A 22,097-nucleotide genomic window follows, 5' to 3' on the forward strand; every position below is an offset into this window, starting at 1 on the left:
TCTGTGGCCTGTTGCAGTACATACGACGGTGATTGCACCCGGAGTTGTTTTTCGAAGTTTTCTTCGACATTTTTTCCGTGTTTCCTTGTGAACATGTCAGTAGTGACACTGAAGAGTACTTCGATGTACACTACGGAGGGAAGACCATTCTTCAACATACGAAGACCATGCGCACCACCTCGAAGTTGTTGTTGCTGTTTGTTGTTGCTGTCGTCGTCGTCGTCGTCGTCGTTGTTGTTGTTGTTGTTGTTGTTGTTGTTGTTGTTGTTGTTGTTGTTGTTGTTGTTGTTTACCTCAGTCACGCAAAGCGCCTCACTGAACATGGAATTCCGTTTCGTCGTCTCGGTGAAATGTGGAATTCGAAGCACGGAGCAAGGAACTAGTCAAATACAGGCCACTCACGCTTGCATGCGCGGACATCCTCGCTCACGGGGCTTCTGCGCAGCTCGACCTCTGTCGCTCTAACGCGCAGGAATTCCGTGATACTGTAGTGTTAGTTCCAGTTCCCGATCTTATACCATTGCTTACAACTTGTTTTTTTGAAAAAAAAAATTAACAGATCACTGCTAGTAAACGACTACTGAAAAAATAATTGAATTACCGAAAACGTTACACCTTACAAAACGTAACCAATGCTGTTCAAAACTCGAAGAAAAAGCAATTTATTGCAAGTAATCAATTACTTGTAATGAGTCGCGTACAAGTCTGCTTCTGGCACTAAGTCACTCATCACCGCTGTGCTCACCACTCAACTGTACCTCATCGATGACTAAAGAGGACAAACCGCTTCCAAGTACAGTCGTGAGCAATACGAACTGGAACAAGCTTGTTGCACAAAATTGCGAATCTTCTGGTTATTTCTCCACCAGATTTGAAAATCACTTTTTTGATTTTATACGCGAAGAGGAAAAATATATAGAAACCAGAAAAAAAAACTGTGCACGTCAAACATAATTATGCAGGAATCAGTACATTCTTACATAGCTCACGACTGTACGTGTTGAAAAGAACGACGAGAGAGGGCCTCGTGAGGAAATTTGTTTTAGCTCCTCGCCGATATGACTTTCCTTAATGGCCATTTGAGCCCATATAATACCGGAAGCGCCTGCTAGGCTAATGACGCGAGGGACATATTCCTTACTCCGCTAAAGCACGGCTCACCATGTGATGGTAATGTCACACCTGAGTAGAGCAGCGTGATGACGAAGACATCCGTCGAGAGGGGGCTGGGAGAGAGCGCAGGAATCGAATCGCACAGGGCTTCCTTGCAGTCAGCGGGATGAAGATATTAATCTCATTTGCAACGTATCTCGTTACCCGTGCATACGTTGCGGGCAATCCCCATTTCGAGACAATCTCATTCCTAACGTGAGCGGTCCTTGCACGAAGGTAGTATAGTTGTGCTGACAGAAAAGGACTTCTGGCAAATATTGCAGTTGCGGAACATTCAGACACCGAAGGTACAAAAGCTCCTGTCCAGTGCCTTGCTTGAGTAATGTGCGCGATGCATCATAGAAATATTTTTCGCACTTCTCTTGTTATGCATTCCTTTTCCCCCGATCTTGATTTGACATTTATATTGCTGTCACCTTGCAGAAAATAGCGCTTATGTCAGGAGAACATTGAGAGACATTTATAGGAACCATGGCAAAACAGAAGGTACCCAGGCACATCGGTCTTTCGTTCACTGCAAAATGATTTTTTTTTTATTTGGGGGGGGGGGGGGGGCTTGCGCAAAAGCGCGGACCGCAAGCAAGCACTTGAACCGTTGATTTGACTTGATCATGCTCGCAGCGAACCCAGTATGAATAATTGTACCAGTTAATTTAACTTATTTTTCTCCCGTAAACTTTGCTAAGGCCAAACCTTCGTGTCCGACTGCCCTTCTGCACCCTCCCCTTCAAAATTCTTGTCAATAGTACCCCGCTCTAGAGAAATCACATCCCCAAAATTTCGGCGACTAGGCTAAATGACTTTCAGTGATTGACGTTGTCTGTCTTCTCTCTCGCAGGGCTTGGAGCTTGCCGGGACGGCAAGGCAGCCTACCTCAGCCTGCCGTCACCCAACCTTCAGACGGAGGTAAGGGAGAACATCGTTTCCTGGACACTTCTGCACTCGCGTTCTCTGTTCACACCTCACGCTCGACACTGCGGAAGACCTTGATTTAGCTGGGCACCATACGTTTGTCAGAGACTAAGATACTTAGTTCACGACCCATAAATCCATTAAGTTCAGCTTTCCTGATGATGATGGTGATGATGGTTTTGTGGCTGACCCCTTTGTAGCGGGCAGGCAGAAGCGTTGTGCCCTAGCCAAACTTCGCCAACCAGCGCCATCTCTAGGCCGCCAGTAGCGAATATTATGCCATGCAATGGAGATATCTTTGAATTACAAGGAAGCGAAAGCTGTGAGGTTCTCCTCGAACATGTTGATGCGGGTGATAATCTGACCTATAAAATGGCTGCCGCGCTTTCACTAACTAGTTCTGGTTGCCGTAAAAAATCAGCCTTGGGGTATGTCATCCAAAGCCATGCGGCTCGTGTTGGCAGCTACGAGAACTAAAAACGTTTGTCCGGTATTCCTGGCCTTGTTCACTGCCGCTAATGTACAGCCATTGTCAAAAGTGAAGAGCCCAATGGGTTTCATTCTGGGCTATACGCCGTGTAGCTCATTATGCATTGCCAATACATTGAAGGGGAGAACTCTCGTCCTCACCCCTCTGAAACAAATGACTTCCATGGATGCTTCAGGAGCCCCACTATGCGACTTATAGAGCCAAACCACCCTGGGATCTTTACCTTTGACAAACACGTTGTACCTTAACACTAGGCCACGGTCGTGACAGGCTGTGTGGGTGTACATCGATGTGCATGCACGTTATCGATGCCCCTCTCTACTTCCTATTTTTTGTCCCATTGACTCCCATCTCAGAGACCAGGGTAGCCGACCTGACAAGTCTGGCTAACCTCCTTGTCTTCACTACTTTATTTCTCTCTCTCCCCACCCAATGGCCTCAGGAATTACTTTCTGAACAAATTCATTCATTCATTAATCTCTCGCACACACACACACAGCGGGTATTTTATTGCTTTTCAGAAATCAGCCACGGTGTTAATCTGGCACGTAAGAATCGTCAAGCAGGAAACGCGCGTCAAACTTGCTCTGTAGGCCGAGCGGGAAGGTCACATAGATTTAGGAAAATAATTATGTGTGCGCTTACGTAAGACAAGAAATCGATGCGACAAAAACGTTCACAGCTGCATTTTTTCCTAAGCTTCCGGCGTTCGTGCTGGCGAATAACGCCTATCTATAATTATCTCTCGTAAAGTCCTCTCAGGCACTTGAATCTTGTTTTTCTTCGGGGAGCCGTCTAACTGCTCACCAGTTCCCCTGTTCTTCAAATCCGGCCAGCTTGACCTTCCGCCTCTTTGTTTACTGAGTTAATCTGGGAGAAGTTATAGGAAAAATCTTCAGTGTGCTGACTGCATAATCTCGCATGATAGGGGGCTGCATGTTAGGAGAACTACATTCGCTTTCTTTTACCCCCTTTTTCTCATTTTCCTTCTTCCCGTTCGTCGTCCGTGTTTGCTTTTCAATTGGGCGCCTCGAAGCGAGGCCGTGAAACACTCACCAAGATCGAAGTCCTGCTTAAGCATGTGCCCGCCCTCGGCGCGCTGTCAGATACGAACCGGTGGCTCGCGATCCGAATCTCAATTGAGTTTCCCATCGACCACGCGAAAAACGAACTCGGTGGAGACGGGGGAAGGGCTCGGTAAAACGACCACGTCTACACAGCACTGCCGGTCTCTGTATACGTATAGCCACGGCTGTCGACTCTGCCTGCGTGTGTCCTCTCGAGGGGCTACCCTTCGACCGTTGATGACACGGACGACCCAGTGTCACGCCCTGAGTCTGCGTGTTTCCTACCGCAGCTGTCTGTCCAATTTCGAAGCTGCTGACTGTGCGCGGGGTTTCTGTGCGTTCTTTATGAAGGCGCATGTCTCGTCCATCACCGCTGCGGGCGTGACCCAACTACGAACGAGAGCTGCCTTCTCCGTTTCGCTAAAACGCTGCAGCGTTTCGAAAGCCGTATCCTGATAACGACGAGTATAGTCACGGCACCGAATTCCGACCTAACTGCGCGCACAGTATAGACCGGACGGCTTTTTAGCTATCGCACTATTTGGCTGTCGAGGTCGGTCAACGTTGCCGCGTGCCTGGTAATCACGAACCTTTAATTATTACTCGCGAAGAGCTTGGAACGAAGCCAACTGCGCTAGTTTCTTGGAAGACGCTGCAGGCGAGTTTACAGAGGCCAAAAACAAAATATATGGTGAGTTTTTCTAGCGCAACACCTTTATAGGAAGAAACCGGAAAAGGAGGGCTTGTTCGACGGTCATGCTGCGCAAATTTGCACGGCGCAAAATAAAACCGGTGAGCAAAGCTACGCGAAAAGCATATGAGCACGGTGCTTGTATGTCAGGTGTGTTTAATGTCACTTGGTGCTTGTCAAGAAAGTGTCCCAGTTTGTACCGCGGGGCTAAAAGAATAAACGGAAGCGAAAGGAAAGAGAGCAGAGCCAACAACAGCTGTAATGAAAGCAGACCTCTGCTTGTCCGAAGTCGCCCGGCGCTGACGTGGCAACCTTGCGTCAGCACCTGTCCAACTTACAAGAAGGAAAGCATGGGGGCTTTGCTAAAGTAGTTTCCTTCGATTAGCAGCGGCCCGACGCAAAGGCGAAGGGCGGAATGGCGACGTGACGTCACTTCGGTGCTGTCTTAAACACAGCGCCAAGTTGCTGTCTTTATATCGCTCTTTCTCTCGCGATTTTTTTTTTTTCATTTTCGGTAGAAACAAATCATTCTTTCTTTTCTACACGTTTAAGTGTGCGGTAGTATGCAGAGGGATATTACTGTATTCTGCTTAATTTCCCGGCCTCTCAGAATCTGCTTCTTACGGCTTCAAGGCTAGCAAAGTTAACACTCCTGTTTCGTGCTTGTCGTTCAAGTTTTATTTTTTATCGACATCGCTCTTGGCACGAGGTCCTCGAAGAAAATTAAATTCTGTCAGAACCAAAGCCTCAGTCTGACGCTGTCATTCTAAGGATAACTTTGGCCACCGTGGGAGTCCGGTCCAGACGTTTCTGACAGCTAACCTTTTCGTTTTCTTCCCGCCAGGCGTAAAAAAAAAATAACATCACCACAATAGCAGAGTTTCTAAGTTTGTGAGAGTATGGCGATATATCTTACGTTGATAATACTTTCTGCCCGGCTCGCGTCTCTCTCTGCTCTCGCCGTCATTGACACACACGCAGTATACCTTTTTCGACCGTGCCCAAAAGGGCAGAGTGCCTTCCGGGCAGTCTGCTTCTTTCGTTTTGTTTTTTTTTGTTCTTGGGTTTGCACTGATTGCCCGGAAACAACTTCCTAGGCGGGCGCTGGGTACGAGCCTCTAAACCGCTAAAGTGTCCGGCAGTCAATCGCTCGGCATTGGGAAGTGAGCGTGGGCATGCGCCAGGGCAATCGATACGGGGCCGCGGTTGCATTCGCCGCTAGTTACTCGAATCGAAAAAGAGAGCCGGGCCGATTTGCGCTGGAATATGCGCCGTTACCCTCGCGCTGACAGCCGTTCTGGTTGGAGGGCTTGTATATGAGAACGGACGGGGAAGGCGCGTGGAACACACTTCCCGCGGAGTTCAGCAATGGCTCTTGGAAGTGCGAAGGCACAAAGACAATGAAAGTGTCGCGTAAGATAAATGGCACGGGCACAAAAGAGAAAGGAAGGATTCAAATGCGTCGACCGTTACCGCAAGCGGTCGCGGTTAACAGGGGACACACTGATGAGCCAAGTTGACGGGCCTTTATGTCCTGGTTGTTAGACTATAGTTGTTTTGGCTGCTGAGCAGATATGCCACATCGCGGCATATCTGTTTTCCAGGTCTCAATTTACAACTGTCAATAACCACAATTCGTCTTTCAGCCAAGTACACTCTGGCGTCCCACAAGGAAGTGTGCTTGGCCCCTTACTTTTCCTAATATTTATCAACGATTTACCGGATTCCATTTTTTCCCATATCAGACTTTTTGCTGATGATTGTGTAATTTATCGCAAAATTTATTCTAACACCGATTGCCAATCCCTTCAATCTGACCTGGATTCAGTAACAGCATGGTGCTCAACCTGGCTTATGCAACTTAATCATTCAAAAACTAAATTGATGTCTTTTACTAACCGAATGTCTCGAATTCAAACAGCATACTCCTTAAATAATAGCTCACTCGAGCTAGTCACCACGTATAAGTACTTAGGACTTCACCTTCGTTCAGACTTAGCATGGAACCACCATATTAACCTTATGCTTGCATCTGCTAATCGGTCATTAGGTCTCTTAAAACATAACCTAAAGCATGCTCCTCCTCACCTCCGTGCTCATGCCTATACCACTCTAATTCGACCTAAAATTGAATATGCCTCGGCTATTTGGGACCCTTACCAATCTTACCTAATAAATAACATTGAATCATTGCAGAACAGCGCCGTTCGTTTTATTTACTCCGATTATTCACGTAACACCAGCGTCACAGCCTTAAAGAAACGCGCAGGTCTCCAGGATTTATGTCTCCGCCGTAAAATTGCACGACTGTCACTTTTTCATAAACTTTATCATCATCCATCACTTCATAACGACTTTTTTTCTTTGCCTACTTCTATTTTTGACCGCCGCGATCATCCCTTTAAAGTTAGACGTTTCACGTGCAGGACATTTATCTATGCGCATTCATTCTTACCACGCACAATATCTGACTGGAACACTCTGCCTTCACATATCGCAACCACCACTGATCCTGATAAATATTTTAAACTTATATCTTCAATAACTACTGCTTAACTCTTCGCATACATTGTTATTTTATTTGTTCATGGCTTCCTTTTTTGCAGGGTTTGTTACTAAAAAGATTCATTGTATTAGTGTTCTGTTTGTATAATTTTAATAATGCAGTAATGTTCGTTCTTTGCCGCGCTGCCATTCTTTTGATTCTTTTGCTTACTTATATGTCATGCAAAGTGTCTTATTTGTGCTTTTGATTGATTCTTTTGCTTACTTATTTCATCCAGTGTGTCTTATTTGTGCTTTTGTTGTTTGTTTTATATTTGTGGTTTTTTTTTTTATTCTGTTCAATTGCCTGTGCCCCCCCCCCCCCCCCCCCCCTATGTAATACCCTCTCGAGGGCCTTTAGGGGTATTCTGTATAAATAAATAAATAAATCAACAATCAAGCTTTCTTCATTTGAACTGTAATTTAAGCCGCGTCATTTTGAGTCCTGATCAGGGTCGTGAAAAAGTAGCTGGGCACCTCGCATGCGGGAGTAAGGCGCAGAACACTAAGGCATGCGAGATCACTTGTGCCGCCACCATCTCTTGACGAAGCTCAGACGTATGACCCTTCGTTTGCCTCAATGAATCTTTTTGATCGGAGTTTCAGCTCCAGGTTATGATTCTGTCCTTGCAGTCACAATCTGAGCGCACCGTGGGAGTCCTCAGAAAAGCTTGGCACAGTATTTTGCAACGACTATGTACGGCATCATCGCTATTCCCCTCTCTAGATTTAGTGAGTTCATGGAGTTCCGTAACCGCTTCTGTTTCATCGTAGTCAGAGTGGCAAAGATAGTTAACGCTCACCCGCATGCTGCAAGACGATCGAAGCCGCATCTCCTCACGTTGCTCTGGCTTCTGGGCACATTCCATGCTGTTGCCTCCTTCTGGTGATTTTAGGATGGGTCCTCACGTTTAGGGACCGCATCGCTGAGCATCGGTCCGAAAGCCACGCATCTCAAAGGCGCCGCACCGCGCACAGAGAAAGCACCGTAGTCTAAACGACCTCTCGAGCTTCTCGCCGAAACACTTGATGAGGGTGGACCGTGCCGGTCATGTACGCTATTGATCACTGGTCGTAAAGCGGTAAAGAGCGACAGCAAACATCGAAGCCGCACATCTCACGCCTAGCAGTCAACAGCGGCGAGTTAAAAGCGAACAAACGAACCGATATGCAGATAAGCAAGGACACGCCCGCTCATGAGGCAGCGCTAGACACCAGGAACTGCGCCATGAGCTATATAGCGTCGCGATGCAACCAGACCGTAGAGGAATCTCTCGTGTCGTAACGCATAGCGGCTCGCTATGCTTGCAGATACATTCGAACACATTAAGGGAAGCCGAAGGTGACGCTAACAGCACATGTAGTTACCCGTCCCAAGCAGCTGCTGACGGCCACCACCTAAAGCGTTCGTTTTATAGCTTTGGGCGTCGGTCGTGGTAACGGCAGCCTCAAATCAAAGATGCAAGCGTAGCCCAAATAGGTTATAGTCACCAACTCTCATCTTTCCCGCTGGCTGGTGTGGTTGCTTTGGCTTGCATCAATTGTTTCTCTTGACATTGTTTTTTTTTTCTGTGCTGACTGCAAACTACGCAGCCGCTCACTGGCGCTCGCCTCCGCTCGCAAAACCGTGCTGACTTAGAACTTCAACCATATCGTTTATCAAACAAGATAGCGGGCGCTTGATACTACGCGGTGTGTGCAGACAGGTTCACTGCGTTACGTACTAGCGTTAGGCCCGAATCATACGCGAAAGCCACCTATGAATAGAGCACAATGTTTCGCCTTATTACACTAATTTATCTACAGTAAGCAACTAACTTCATTCATGTTTCTACGTGATGAGATAGTTCAGGTACCTCACCTACTGACGTCACCCGTAACCTGCACAGCGATGCACAGTTTAGTGGAACAGAGCACAAAGGATTACGGATCTGCGCGCCTACACGCCCACACCCGTCCAGCGTGCGATGTGCAAACGAATGGAGATCCACTGAGAGAAAAGGTACGCGTACAGAGCGGTTTATGCGTTGAAGGGCGCGTGCGGTACTTATGCAGCACCTGCGGGAAATTTCTTTGAACTTGTATTTATTTGTTCTGTTTTATGTCCCAGCGCGTGAGTAGATGCATTATAATCCACCCACGCAGGCTTGTTTGCCCTACCGGCGATGCCAGATCGATGCAAACGTTCTGAGGTCATCGTTTTATTTGGTTCACGCAGCGACGACGTTGCCACCGAAACAAAGCATTGCACTAAGCGTGGACAAGAAAGGTGCGATGTGTTCTCGAGAGAAGGCCGTGCTCGCAAATGCACTCACAGATGCGGGCCCAATCGCATTTGCGCGGAGCGCGCGAGTCCTGCGGAGCGAAGAAAGCGAAACCTGGACGGATACCTGCTTAGATTTCAGAGACAATGCTGCCACATACATACGGGCGCAGCCGAATAGAGACGTAAGAAGCACGCGGCTACGAGGGTCGTGCCTCAATTCCAGACGCTGCCGCCAGATGGCGCCTTGTTTTCTCCCGAGCTCTAGCGCTATTTACGGATATGGATGATGGGCTCTCTGTACGTCTACAAGGGTCAGCGCTTGGCTTTCAGAAACGGCACCGTACACCGCGCTGCAAAGACGTCTTCGCCAGCAGCGATCCGTAACGAAGTTCGCTACAGGGATAGAGTCGACCATCGAAGCAACGATAGACTCAGTACAATGCACTTGCTTTGAAAGTCCCGCATGCCGGCAGCGCTCAGTGCTAGAAGCTCGAGTCTGAACGTCGTAGCTCTGCAAAGAGCTTGTTATCCGCACATTTGTTTTCCGCTGTCCGAGACACGCTTATTGTTATCCGCTTGCCCTACCTTAAGCCGCTAAAAGAGCTCAGAGGGCGCACTCGTACGCAGCGATACTCCGATTCTGGGGAGCATCACGCCCTGCTGAACATGCGCGAAGAAGGCAGCGCCAACCTTGCGAAATTTACAGACATGCGTCTGGCACAGACTGCCTCCCTCCAAATGCGACGCTGTCAGTCGAGTGTTGAATAAATAGAGGAAGAAAACTTACTCTAAGCTCCAACGTAGGTGCTCCGGCAGTGCTATATTACTAGACGCGTTGTCCTAGCCGAGTGCTTGTTACCAGGCAGATCCCTTTATGTAAGGTACAGTATGAAGCTATGCTGCTACAGGATCATGTAAACGGACGGGTTTCACTTCGTAGAGTGAAAAATCTGTACGCATAGAGTAGACCGCTTAAGCTCAGCCGGCTCGCCGCGGTCGTCTTGGCTCGTGTAACGAGGAATGTTTCGTCACCGCGAGCAGCTAAGAGCTCAAGGTGTTAGGTGTGCGATGCGCGAGTCACACCTTGCAGATACGCACGAACTCGCTTCGTTAGAGCACGAAAGCGCATAAGTTTCTGTACATTTGGAGACCGATTTCGCGAAGTCGACGGTGACTGCCAGAAGATTGCTTAAAAGGAGGAATTTTGTAGAATTAAGAAACGCGAAAACCCCTTGAGCACACTACTTTCTTTTCTTGGCGAGCAAATGAAATAATTTCATTTGCTCAAATGAAATAATGAAATAATTTTGGCAAAAACAAGAAAAAGGCATTACGCAGTTCTCGCAGCTCCTCAGGGCGATGGGAGTTTCTACGCTGCCTTCCAATATCAAGTGAAAAGCTTAAGATTCTGGAAAGAACGCATTGAGGCGCTCCCGACACCCAGTCTATTCGTATTCCGATGGGCGATTCGGAGCAAGTTTGCTTGCTCCGAGAAGCCAAAGATAGTGCTTCAGTGGGCGGTCTGGATTCAGATACTGACGGTATGGCCCCTAGACACCCCAGACAACTTGCTCCTTCGCGGATTCGCAGAGCTGCTTCGGATCGCCGATTGAAATACGCCCTATGGCCCTATCTGTAATGATATCGGCGGACATTCTGTGATCCAGCGTCCGGTCATTGGACAGCCATTATTTGCCGAAAAAAAAAAAAACTTAGGAAGTTTCAGCCGTCAAATACCTCTGCCCCATCCATGTCAGCGCCAGTGATGTTCCATGTCTCAGTTAGACCCAAAATTCCCTCTTTCACGCCTTTTTGCCAATTTGGACAAAGTGCGACAATTTCGGCTCATTAAATACCTTGAAACTCTGTAAAAATTCTATTTTCGCCTAATTTAACCTCTCAAATTCTACGAAAAAGCGAAAATTCTCCGAATAGAACATCGCCGGACAAAGCTCTCGGAGATACCGAAGTTTCGCACGAGACGGGGGCTGTATCAAGAGAGCGAAGTTGTTCCCAGAACCTGGAAGCGGTCTCTTCGGGCGTCTGGTAGAGACCAGCTGAAGATGGCTTGTAGTTTTGTCATGGATCAATGTTTTGAACCCGGGATACCGAAAGCACTGCCCTGTTATTCATTGCTTTGTTTCCTCGCGCGCTTCACCCATCATCTCGAAGGCCAAAGCAGCCTCTGCTCTTCAGCCATCTCCGCCACTGCGATCTTGATTTCCTAACTCTTCAACAGCGTAGTTTTTAAACCTGATTGATCGTAAAATCTTAGTTTTGGCTTCTTTAGGCATTTGGTCACCCTACTGTCGTAAACCGGCGAGCCTGACATGGGTTCTTTGAACACTCGTTCCCTATCACTTGTCATTTACCTCGCCGTGAATAAAATGACAGAGGGCACTTAGGACGATTTACGTGCTTTGAATGAGAAAGCATTGTCTCACTGTGAGCTCTTTTGCGGGGTTCATTGAAGATTCATTCCTTTCTAATGACACACCTACTCACGAGCATACAGTCGTAAGGAAATGCATACGCTACGTTTAACTTCGGTCAAATGTTTAGGGCAATCCCCCAAGGTGGAGTAAATTTGTAAAAAGGGAGTAATTACTCATTGGCATCCACCCAAGCGCAGCCATACGGCTACAAAGGAAAGCTATACAGCTTTCTCAGAAACTTCGTAGTTAAAGGAAAATTCGTCCTGGTCCGGGGTTCGAACCCGGGACCACCGCTTCACCGGAGCAGTCGCTCTACCAACTGACCTAACCGGGACGGCAAGCTTACGGTAGGGCGAGAGCGAATTGATCAATAACTCGAAGTGGGAACAGTGTTGGTCAAATGCTTAGGGGAATCCCCCAAGGTGGAGTAAATTTGTAATTGTAATTTTGTAAGATTCACTTTCTAGCCGTATGGCTGCGCTTGGGTGGATGCCAATGAGTAATTACTCCCTTACGTTTAACTTCATACGCCAAGAAGCAACGCGTTTTTGTGGCCTGTGAATTGGACGCTCGCCTTGAAATCTAGAAGTCCTTGGTTGAATTCCCCGCACCTACGGAAGAAATTTTATTCTTCATTGATGTAGGCATCGCTATCTTATGGTCTACTGCTGACGTCATACGAGACTGTAGTGACGTCACTTAGGGGTTTTCGGTCCACTGCTGCAGGTCAACGGCGCCAAGTTTCGCTGCCGATGAGCCATATATAATGATTTCGCATTAATGTAGTGTATTTTAGCGGTATACATCCCTGCTTCCCCCTCGTGTGCATCGCAGGAGCAGGAGAGCAGCATCGTGTTCAAGAAGCTGTCGAAGCCCGAAGAGGAAGAGGACGAGCAAGACGAGTTCGTGGAGCCACCCGCCTCGGCACTCCACCGAAGGCAGGCGCTCGTGCCACCTAAGGTGCGTGCCACGGGCCGGAAGTGACGTGCGAAGCGCACGCGTCATTTCCTGGTCCTGCGCTTCTGCGTGAAACCGCAAACCCACACAGCTGCTTAGCAGTGATAAAGGGGTGATACCGACGCTGAAGATTTCATGGGCCTTGCGTGTAATTATGAGCAGATAATTATTTTTCTTCTTAAACCTACCTTGAATATGACTTGACTGTGTCAGCTGTGTCCCACGTGCTCTCTTTAGAGGTGCGAAGAAAAGGAACGTTCAGAATAAAAGTGGCTCTCTCAAAATTATGTAGCTTGGTACTTCTTTCGACACCCCACATTTGTCTGCAATGAGCTTAGATAATCAGCGGGAACAGAGTCGTAAGGCTGCTAGGAGTGCATCGAGGTCTTTGGGCCAGGTCTTCGTCCTGGAGTGAGCTCAACTCGAATTATGGTGATAATGGGGACTGCTGTGACGACGATAATGATGGCAGTTAATTACCCATGTTTTGTATGCGACTAGCAGTATTCGAGGGAGGGAGGGAGGGAGGTGAGGGAGGGAGGGAGGGAGGGAGGGAGGGAGGGAGGGAGGGAGGGAGGGAGGGAGGGAGGGAGGGAGGTGAGGTGAGTTGAGGTGAGGTGAGTTGAGGTGAGGTGAGGTTGTTACGTTGTGTAAGACTCAATGTGTATCTCATTGACACGGGGATACTGTCAGGCTATTATACAGCTTCGGCAGCAGCATCGCACCTAAAGTTTGAACTGGAGCAGACGGGTGCCGCAGCGCTTCACAACAGCCTCTCTTCTTTTCTCTCTTTCACCCACTCTGTCTGTCTGTCTCCTCGCAGATGCTCACCGACGGCTACGAAAGCTCCAGCGAGGATGTTTCCACGCAGGGATCGGTTTCGAAGTAAGTATTTAACTCCGACGGTCGATCGACGTGGGGGCGTACTCGGATCACAAACGAGCTTCGGGGCCCATGTATGCGGGGCTTACAGAAACACCCCCCCCCCCCCCCCCTCTTCTTTCTTCATGGAGCATCGATCGCGTTTCGGGGCCGTATTCATTGCACGTCGGCTTCGATTAACGAGCGCCGCACCATTTACTTTTGCCGACGACATTTGAAATACGTGCCTATCTTACGGCGCGCATTCAGCGGCGGACTATTAGAGATGCATGAAAGATGGGTCTGTACTTCCTTTCAGCCTCCATCCCTCAGCCCCGGTGCGCCATGGTGCTGTCCGGAATTTGCGCAAAACGCGCACGTGCGCTAGAGCTCAGCTATCTTTCAAACGAAGTTTTGGCGGCGTATTACTTTTTGCGTGAGAAAAATAATAATAATAAGAGTGAAAGTGTACGCATCGTTTTGCCCCCCCCCCCCCCCCCCCCCCCCCCCAAGGTAAAAGAGCGTAAAGTCCATCTCTTTATTCATTCCTGTTTTTTTTTAGCTTTAAAAAAGTGTGTCAGAATCACACGTATAAGCGATAGCTAAAGCACCGAATTAGCTTTTGTCGTTCTATATGCTACAGTACTTAGTGTCTTGCTTTTATGACTCAGTATATGTTTCTTATAATGCCGCGGTATCGCACGTCATTTGCAAGTTACAAAGTATACAGAAATTTCAGCATTAATAAGACATAATGCGCATAAAGATAGAAAGCTGTAATACTTTCTCGTTTGTAAAGATTTTCATAAAGATTATAGCAAGCATGCGGGTTCCTGATTTTTCCCACCTATTACTTATCTGTGCAGGCAATGCACTAACGATAATTAGCTGAAAACTAACAGTTTTATTATTGCAGTTTTATCATTATTGTTCAGAAAGATCGTGCAGAAATTTCAGGTTTCACTCTAAGGAAGCGCACAGCGTAATGAGAGTAGATGTCGCAACGCCCAATGAACTACTCGAACTTCTTAGATTAAATGCCCTCAAGAAAGTTCAGATAAATTTTAGCCGAATAAACTCTGAATTCTGTAAAGATGAGACTGAGTCAGTGCGGTCGGCGCTCATATTTTGCTCGTCCGATAATTACGTAGCTGATGAACTAAAATTTATTAGTGAACCTTCTTACCAATATACATATATTACAGCGAAACTTTGTTATGTGTGTGGTGTCGTGTTTGCTAGTCATCACCTTCGGCACATAGCTCCCTTTCTTTCCCACGCGAGACGCGACCAGGTTGCTCTGAAACGACTGAAAGCGCGAAGCTCGCGATCGTTCGTAAGGCCAAGAAAGTTCCTTGTCACCCTAATACAGCGATGGACATTCTGTTCCCGAAGGTCACCGAGCACACTTGATGTTAGCACGGCCGCTGAGTTGGTTTGTGTTTGTGGGGACAACTTTACAACCACCTCAACCTCAATCCCAGTCCACAGTTCAGAGGCATTCTGTGCGGCCTGACCTTCTGTCTTCAACGTCATCACGTCATCGTCCGCGCCCGTCAGCACAGCCATGCGATATTGTGTGCGCCTGTGTGTGTGCGATGATAGTTTTGGTTGATGACTAATGATCTGTCGATTCTTCCATTTTCTTTTTCGCCCCTCTATCCATCGCTTGCACCACAGCGATCAGAACACGCAGAAGACGCGAAGGCGAAGCTCCATCGTGGTGATCCCGCCGATGCAGATCTGCCCTGGAGACCTGCTAGTCTACAGCAAAGTTCTCACGCACAGAAACAACCTCTTAGGTGGGTCTACTCCACGTATCAGTGCACGGCGAGCTGCCCTCGCATGTGCTCCTCAGTTCCACCGGACAAGTTGTCACTTCTCTCGCCGGGTGCCTCATGGGATGGCTTCGAGGATTTTGCGATAGGAAATCATCTATACAGTTGTTAATAGTTCCAAGTGTGCAAATAAGCTGGAACTAAATCTGGAAGAGAAATTCAGGGCTTCCCGCCATGGCAGTGCAGTTGTAAAAAACACTTTACGGAGCCTACACGAGGTCAGTGAGCGCCCTCTGTACACTCTAAACATGAATGCGCCTATATGGGAGTAAAAAGGAAGGTGAGCTGTCCTCTATGGCACACCCTTTCATAAGAGGGAGTGCGTTAGAGGACAACTTTACTCCCTTTTCACTCTTTTCTGTTTAGAGCGTATATGCGCCACTGGGAAAGCGGAAAACAAAAAAAAATAAGCTATAAACTTAGAAACTCTAATGAATTGCGTGGATTGGGAGTTATTCATCGTCGAAAACAGACATCTATTAATTTGCACAGGGCGTCGTTGGGGTGTATTTACATTGTCTGGAAGAAACAGAACGCTTCCCACAAAACACAGTGACCTCTCGACGAATATAATTTTCCCCCTCCTTCTTATTCAGAACTGAATGCAAATAAAAGTATAACCGCTCTCTACAACATCGCTGCGCTGCTTTTCATAAGAATCATCATCATCATCAGCAGCAGCAGCAGCAGCCTATGTCCACTGCACGACACAGCCTTCTGCCAGTGACCTCCAATCAATCTTGACCTCGCCAGCTCAGGCCACCTTTCGGCCGCAAGTCAACTTTATTTGCATTTGCATTTACCTTCTATCGAAATCCATGCATTATACCCTGAGGGGCCATTGTCCAGCTCTTATCTGAGCTTCCCGTGACCATTTCCAGTTCTTGATTTCATCTATGAGCTATCCTTATCCCGAAAAAATTGCTTGCATTTAAAGAAAAATATAAATGCTTTTGAGAGTCAATGTTCAGGCTGTGAAACGCTGTTCATGCGCACTGCTGCTTTGTTCGCCTTTGATTTTAGTTATTTCTAAAATAATTCCACTTTAACGCAAGGCATTCACATATTTTTCCATGCTCTAATGTAATCCGATCAAATCGGGCCACGTGCCTTATATTGATGTCATATCCTAGCTATGCCTCCATTTTTAGCCCCAAAATATGTATTCCACTCATTTGTTTTCTAACATATCGTTTCCTTTATCTTCTTGTCTCATCGGCCACACGTGGCAGAAATAAATCCATAGCAACGATATTTCTGGTAACACTTACAAATACGCCGCGAGTTCCGCCTGCAGTCTAGCCTATGGAAACGGCGGTCTACCTTCGATTTCGCATATCTGCAGCCGGCGTCGCTCTATAGAATCGATGCCGCAAATGACGCGAGAACTTTTTTTAGTATCACACGGACGGAATAATTATTCCGTGAGTTCGTTTTAAGCCACTCTCCGGTGGGTTTCGTGGTCCTTGCAGCAACGAAGATTCGCCGTATACTCTCTTTACCAAACGTTAACTTGCTCCGATGCGGTTTCCTGTCGGGCCTCGTGTTATACAGGGCGTTTCTGAAAATGCCGACGGTATACGTAACGGGGTGGAATTAAACTAAACGCGTTCTGACGGTGCCCCGCGTAGGCTGTAAGACTCATGGCGATGTATAACTGCGGAATACCACTGCGGCTGTGTCTTGTTGCGTAATTCCATTACGTGCACTGCGGAGACGGCAAGGAAGGTGAATCGTCGCACACCGCTAATGCTCGCAATACGGAGCTACATGAGAATGCGTTTTGGTAAACTTGATGTTACGAAACTTCGAAAGCATTCCGCAAATGTTAACAGACGCAAATGCAGGCTCAGCCGCTGGATGCATGTAATGCGCTCCCGCTCCCCGTGAACTTCAGGGAGTCCGATAAGATGCTTAAAGCTAGCCGCTACATCGCCGGCTGGGGATTCACTTTGTACCCGAGAGATATTTTAACCCCACGCGGCAGTCAGCACAGCTTAGAATATAGTTTTACATGACGACTTCTGTTTATTTTCTGTTTCTTCTAACAAAGGAATGGGTTGCTTTGTTGGGAGAGTGCGTACAGTACAGCTCAAAATCAGGCTGCCACAATGCAGTACACTAAACAAACAAACAAAGCAATCGTTCCATAGGTGCCTTATGCCGCAAGGTTAAATAGATCTAAGCCATAAGCATAGGTAGTAAGTTTGGCATGATACTCTACAAACTCGACAAAACACAGCATTTTTTTTTTTTCAATTTTTAGGTGTCAAACAGTCTCAACGTTAAGCCTTATTGTCTTGTTTCATTTGTAAGCTTTCGCGCATTTTTTTTTTTTAAACCGATCAAAACCAAGCAAGCCATTCACTTGTGTTTTTCTATAGCAAATGTTTTGAAAGGGAAGTGGATTATTCAGCCCAGAATTAGAAGGAAAAAAGAATAACGAGTTTCTTGAACTGTCCGTCCTTCCTCCCACCTTCCGGTCTCTTTTGGGATCTCGTTGCGACAGACGTGATCACACAGAACTCATCTCTAATTTCGCAATATTCTTGCCCATTCTTTCGCACACAAAAGGTGGGACCCTGGTGGGCGGACAGCACAGAGAAGGTTTCAGGCCCTCACACACGCTCACCTCTTCATTGATCTTTTTGTTTCTCTCTTTCTCTCTGTTTCGTTCCCGTTTGACCCTTGCAGCAGATATCGACGGCTCAACCCAGTGCCTTGCAGTTTCCGAAGGTGCGTACTGTCACTCCGTCCTCACCCGTTTTAAGAAAGCAAACAGCGCGACAGCCCCCGGACAGGGAAGGTGGCTGCTCGCGCTATTTGCACGGCGCTTCTGACGGCCCACTCCGCGTGCAGCTGAGGAAAAGAATGGGTGCTGTCGTGCAGTTTGCTCGCACGAGCTCTTCATACTGCCTCAAACCACCGATAACAGAAAGGCGGGCATTGCGCAAGCTTAGAAGGTTTAAAGAAGAAATATATACGATGGAGTAAGAACGATGTTTACACGGACAGCCGGCAAATTCTAATACAGCCTGCAGGTCTCTGGGGTATTCCGGTTTTAATCTTCCGCGCGCCACAGCAGCTCGTCAATACAGTTCTCAAAGTTCACCGACGTACTTGAGAAGCAGAAACAATTTCCTTTGTTCGCGAAGCGGAATACCGTCTTAACCATAGCAGGAAGTTTTATAATGTTAGTCTGTTTTTAGTGAAGACAAACAGCTTCTAGTTAATGTTGCTTTTTTCTTTATTTCATCTGTCTTATTGGTTAAGACCATCGCCTCAAACGATGTCTTGTGTGGTGAACGCGCAGACAGATGCGGAGATCGGTTGTAGTTTTTACTCCCGCAAAAGACCGTGTCCTCAATACACTTTTTTTTTTGGAATTCCCTCCATTATATTTTCTACTCTGCGGCTCTTTCTGCCTTGTGCGATTATCTCACCGTATACTTCTCGTCTACCTCTCTCGCAGATTCAACAAGAAAAGCTAAAAATACCTGGTCTCTGTTACGGCTGGTAGGTATCCGGACCTCGTGTGTCATTTCTGGCATGCTGCGGATTTACTTTCTTTTTTTTTTATTTTTCTTCCTGCGATTCCTACCTCTCCGCTGCATACGCTAACAAAAAATGCTGCTGACGTCTTGTCCTAACAATCACGGTCAACATTGTCTGCAGGTTTAGTAAATTCTGACCCCATAAGGAAAAATATATTGAATGACAATTAATGCATTACAAGTCACTTGTGAATTATGGGTTGTATAGCCTTCAGATAGTGTGATGAATATCGTCACTCTGCCCGTTCATTATTGCTATTTTTAGATTCATTACTAGGATGTCGGTTCTTTTTCTTTTTGGCCTTCTGTCTTATCAGTATGACGCGTCCGCCTCGCAAAAAAAAAGTTCTGCAGCAAATAGTATTTGCGTTTCCTTTAAAAATTCGAGGCACACTTAACCTCTGCTTTAAGAATGTACCACGGTAGAGTTAATGGGTCCTTTCAGCAGCCTGGGGTCCACTTTGCATATCATTTCTCTCTATTTCTTTAATGAGTTTTTAAGTTTTTGTTTCTTGTTTTCGTTTTTTTTTTTTACCAAAAGAAATACAAGGCCTCCCTTACCCGAATAAAGATTCCTAAAAGAAAGAAGTCCATTAGTGGTCGAGGGCTAGCGCGCTCAGCTCACGACCCAATAAGCAGCTGTTCGAGTACCGGTTCAACCATTTTTTTTTTTTGCTTTTCAGCACAATTGTTTTTCTTTCTTCAGACGCCCTAGTAATGGAGGTAGAATGACGTCACGACCCTGTGGACCAATCAGGAATTGTGTAGTGACGTCATCACTATTGGTCTGTGTAATCGTTGTAGGGTGTTTGAATTAAGCGCGCGAGGTCGCGTGGTTGTGACGTCTCGACCCTCTGGACCAATCCGGATTTTCTCGTCACAAACCCGACTCCGGCTTTTCCGCTGCACGGGACCCTTAACACTACCGCGTTAGTACAAAAAGAAAACAATAGGCGAGCTTCAGCGAAGACCTCGTGCGTTGCCCTGAATCGGCAACGTAAAGCACTCAATACTGAAGAGCGAAGCGCCATCTACAACGCAGTAAGTTTTTCGGTGTGGAACACGGTGCAAGAATGTGGAACGATACGAATAACGTAACTGTCTCGAACTGCGGGCCAGACCCCGCAAGAAAGATTTAATCTAATACCAGCCGTGATGTCGTTGTGTGCCGAAGTCTTCTCCGTTCTATCATTGCAGACATTAAAAACCTAGCAAAACCCCGAACCTAGCATGCTTCAAGAAGCAAAACAAAAACAAAAGTAATCTGCCGAACTATCGCGTCTCTGAGAGTAGGTCTAAAGAATGAAATGCTTTCTTTCCAAAATGAACTCGAACTTGACGTCCCGCAGATCTTCATAGCCGCAGTGGTGACACCTTACTGATGTCAAGGTACAAGCTTCCATTAGTCGCTCACCCGTCTGCGCAGTGAAGCGGAGGAGGAGAAGCGGAGGAGAATTGCTGCACAATTGAAATACCAGTCATTCGACCTGAAAACGTGTCGCTATCATTGCCCATGTGGCACTGAAGAAAGGAAAGACTGCCCACAGAGGGCACCTCAGCTAGGCTTTGAGGGAAGAGAGCAAATAGAAAGGCAGACAAAATGTCCCCACATTCATTGCTGATTACGTGTGGCAAAACGATGCATAGCCGCTTCCTATATAGACACCCCAAGTCATGGCACCCGTGCTTGTGTTGGTTGAGGGTTCGACTCCCGACCAACGGCTGGCGCAAGCTGTGACTAGCAGTTATGTGCTAGATCTCACGCAGATTCGCACGCGATCAGTCCCGCGCTAGTCCGACAATTTAGGATGTCCACAACCTTGCCCAGATGCCAATGCATGCATTGGGTTTACGATTCAACTCCGTGCTGATGGCTAATGCATTTTGCGACTAGCTTTCTGCGCTTGATCTCACGCAGTTTCGAACGCAGTCAGTCCCACATTAGTGTGACAATTTGGGGGCCCATAGTCGTTGCTCCAAAAACCGCCGCCTCAACGAGTGTCAGAGCGACACAACAACGCTGTGAAAACGTCTCAACGGTCTCCTTCCGCTATCGCATTATATATTGATAGAGGCCTTAGCCAAAGGGCAGTGGGTCCAGTCGCATGCGATCAGATTATGGTGCTGCGAAGCACCCTTCCTGGCAATACGCCAGTCGCTTCTGCGGGAAAGCTGACTTACAGAAGGCAGATGAGAGATTTTCGTAGATATGTTTGCATTCTACTAATTTTTATAATCTATGCTTATTTTCTTCCTTACGCTCTGCCTTTCTTTGGATCTGTTTACTCTATATTTATTTTCTCCAGCTTAGGTTAGGCTTTTGGGGGCTATACACATAACCACTTCCAGAAAGCATTTCATGCTTTAAAGAAACTTTGGTCTGTCGTATCCGAATGTATGTTTTGCATGACGTGCGTGTTGCATGATTGTGTGTGTGTGTTTTTATCTTAACAGCATCGTAACGTCTGGCAAAGATTCCACGGGTGGTCACGTGGGTTCTGTGCCAGAGGCTAGGATGCATTCGCGGCCTGCCGCTTTTAAGCACCGAACGACATCCCTCCTCGAGCACGTTTACGCCGTTCACCGAACGTGCAACCATGTTTTCCTCATATCTTACTTTTACGAATGCATCTTGCGCTTTCTGCTCCATCGGGTTCACTGCAGTGGGAAACGCGCAAGGTATCTGAGCTAACAGAATAGAGCTAAAGAGCTAATAGAAATCAATAGAGCACGAAGCCAGGTCGCAACACACTTCACACACGGGTTACTGGTGTCTTATTCCGGCTACCCACCGCAATTTAAGTTTTTACTCAGTCATCTTATAGGTATCCCCGCCGCGGTGGCTCAGTGGTTACGGCGCTCGGCTGCTGACCCGAAAGACGCGGGTTCGATCCCGGCCGCGGCGGCCGAATTTCCATGAAGGCGAAATTCTAGAGGCCCGTGTACTGTGCGATGTCAGCGCACGTTAAAGAATCCCATGTGGTCGAAATTTCCGGAGCCCTTCACTACGGCGTCGCTCATAGCCTGAGTTGCTTTGGGACGTTAAACCCCAATAAACCAAACCAAACCAATCTTATAGGTATATAATATTTGTCCAATAATAATTCGAACACAGAGATGGGTCGCAGTCTAACTACCACAAACGTATTCGTTGCGGCGTGAAGTGAGTGCAGTGCAGTAAAAGAGCTGTGTAATATATAGTTATTCTGGTTTTATTTGTGAGGGTTTACCGTCCCAAAGCGACTCAGGCTATGAGAGACGCCGTAGTGAAGGGCTCCGGAAATTTCGACCACCTGGGGTTCTTTAACG

General features: G+C 47.2%; 1 protein-coding gene across 5 annotated transcripts in view; it reads left to right on the plus strand.

Annotated features, from left to right (window-relative positions):
- The window catches only part of LOC149358579 (uncharacterized), a 268,691-nt gene that overhangs the window by 221,883 nt on the left and 24,711 nt on the right, over positions 1 to 22,097 (plus strand). For 2 of the 5 annotated variants that reach the window (XM_089570691.1, XM_089570690.1), the window contains 6 exons: positions 2,012 to 2,079; positions 12,413 to 12,538; positions 13,359 to 13,420; positions 15,077 to 15,198; positions 17,929 to 17,970; positions 18,707 to 18,747. In XM_089570691.1, coding sequence (XP_089426817.1) covers positions 2,012 to 2,079; positions 12,413 to 12,538; positions 13,359 to 13,420; positions 15,077 to 15,198; positions 17,929 to 17,970; positions 18,707 to 18,747 — 461 coding nt within the window. Of the gene's footprint in view, positions 1 to 2,011; positions 2,080 to 12,412; positions 12,539 to 13,358; positions 13,421 to 15,076; positions 15,199 to 17,928; positions 17,971 to 18,706; positions 18,751 to 22,097 lie in introns of all 5 variants that reach the window. The other 3 variants (XM_089570693.1, XM_089570694.1, XM_089570692.1) reach the window with 3 other exon arrangements.

Source organism: Amblyomma mixtum, chromosome 2 (genome assembly GCF_055824585.1).
Source record: "Amblyomma mixtum isolate Tamu chromosome 2, ASM5582458v1, whole genome shotgun sequence".
NCBI lineage: Eukaryota > Metazoa > Arthropoda > Arachnida > Ixodida > Ixodidae > Amblyomma > Amblyomma mixtum.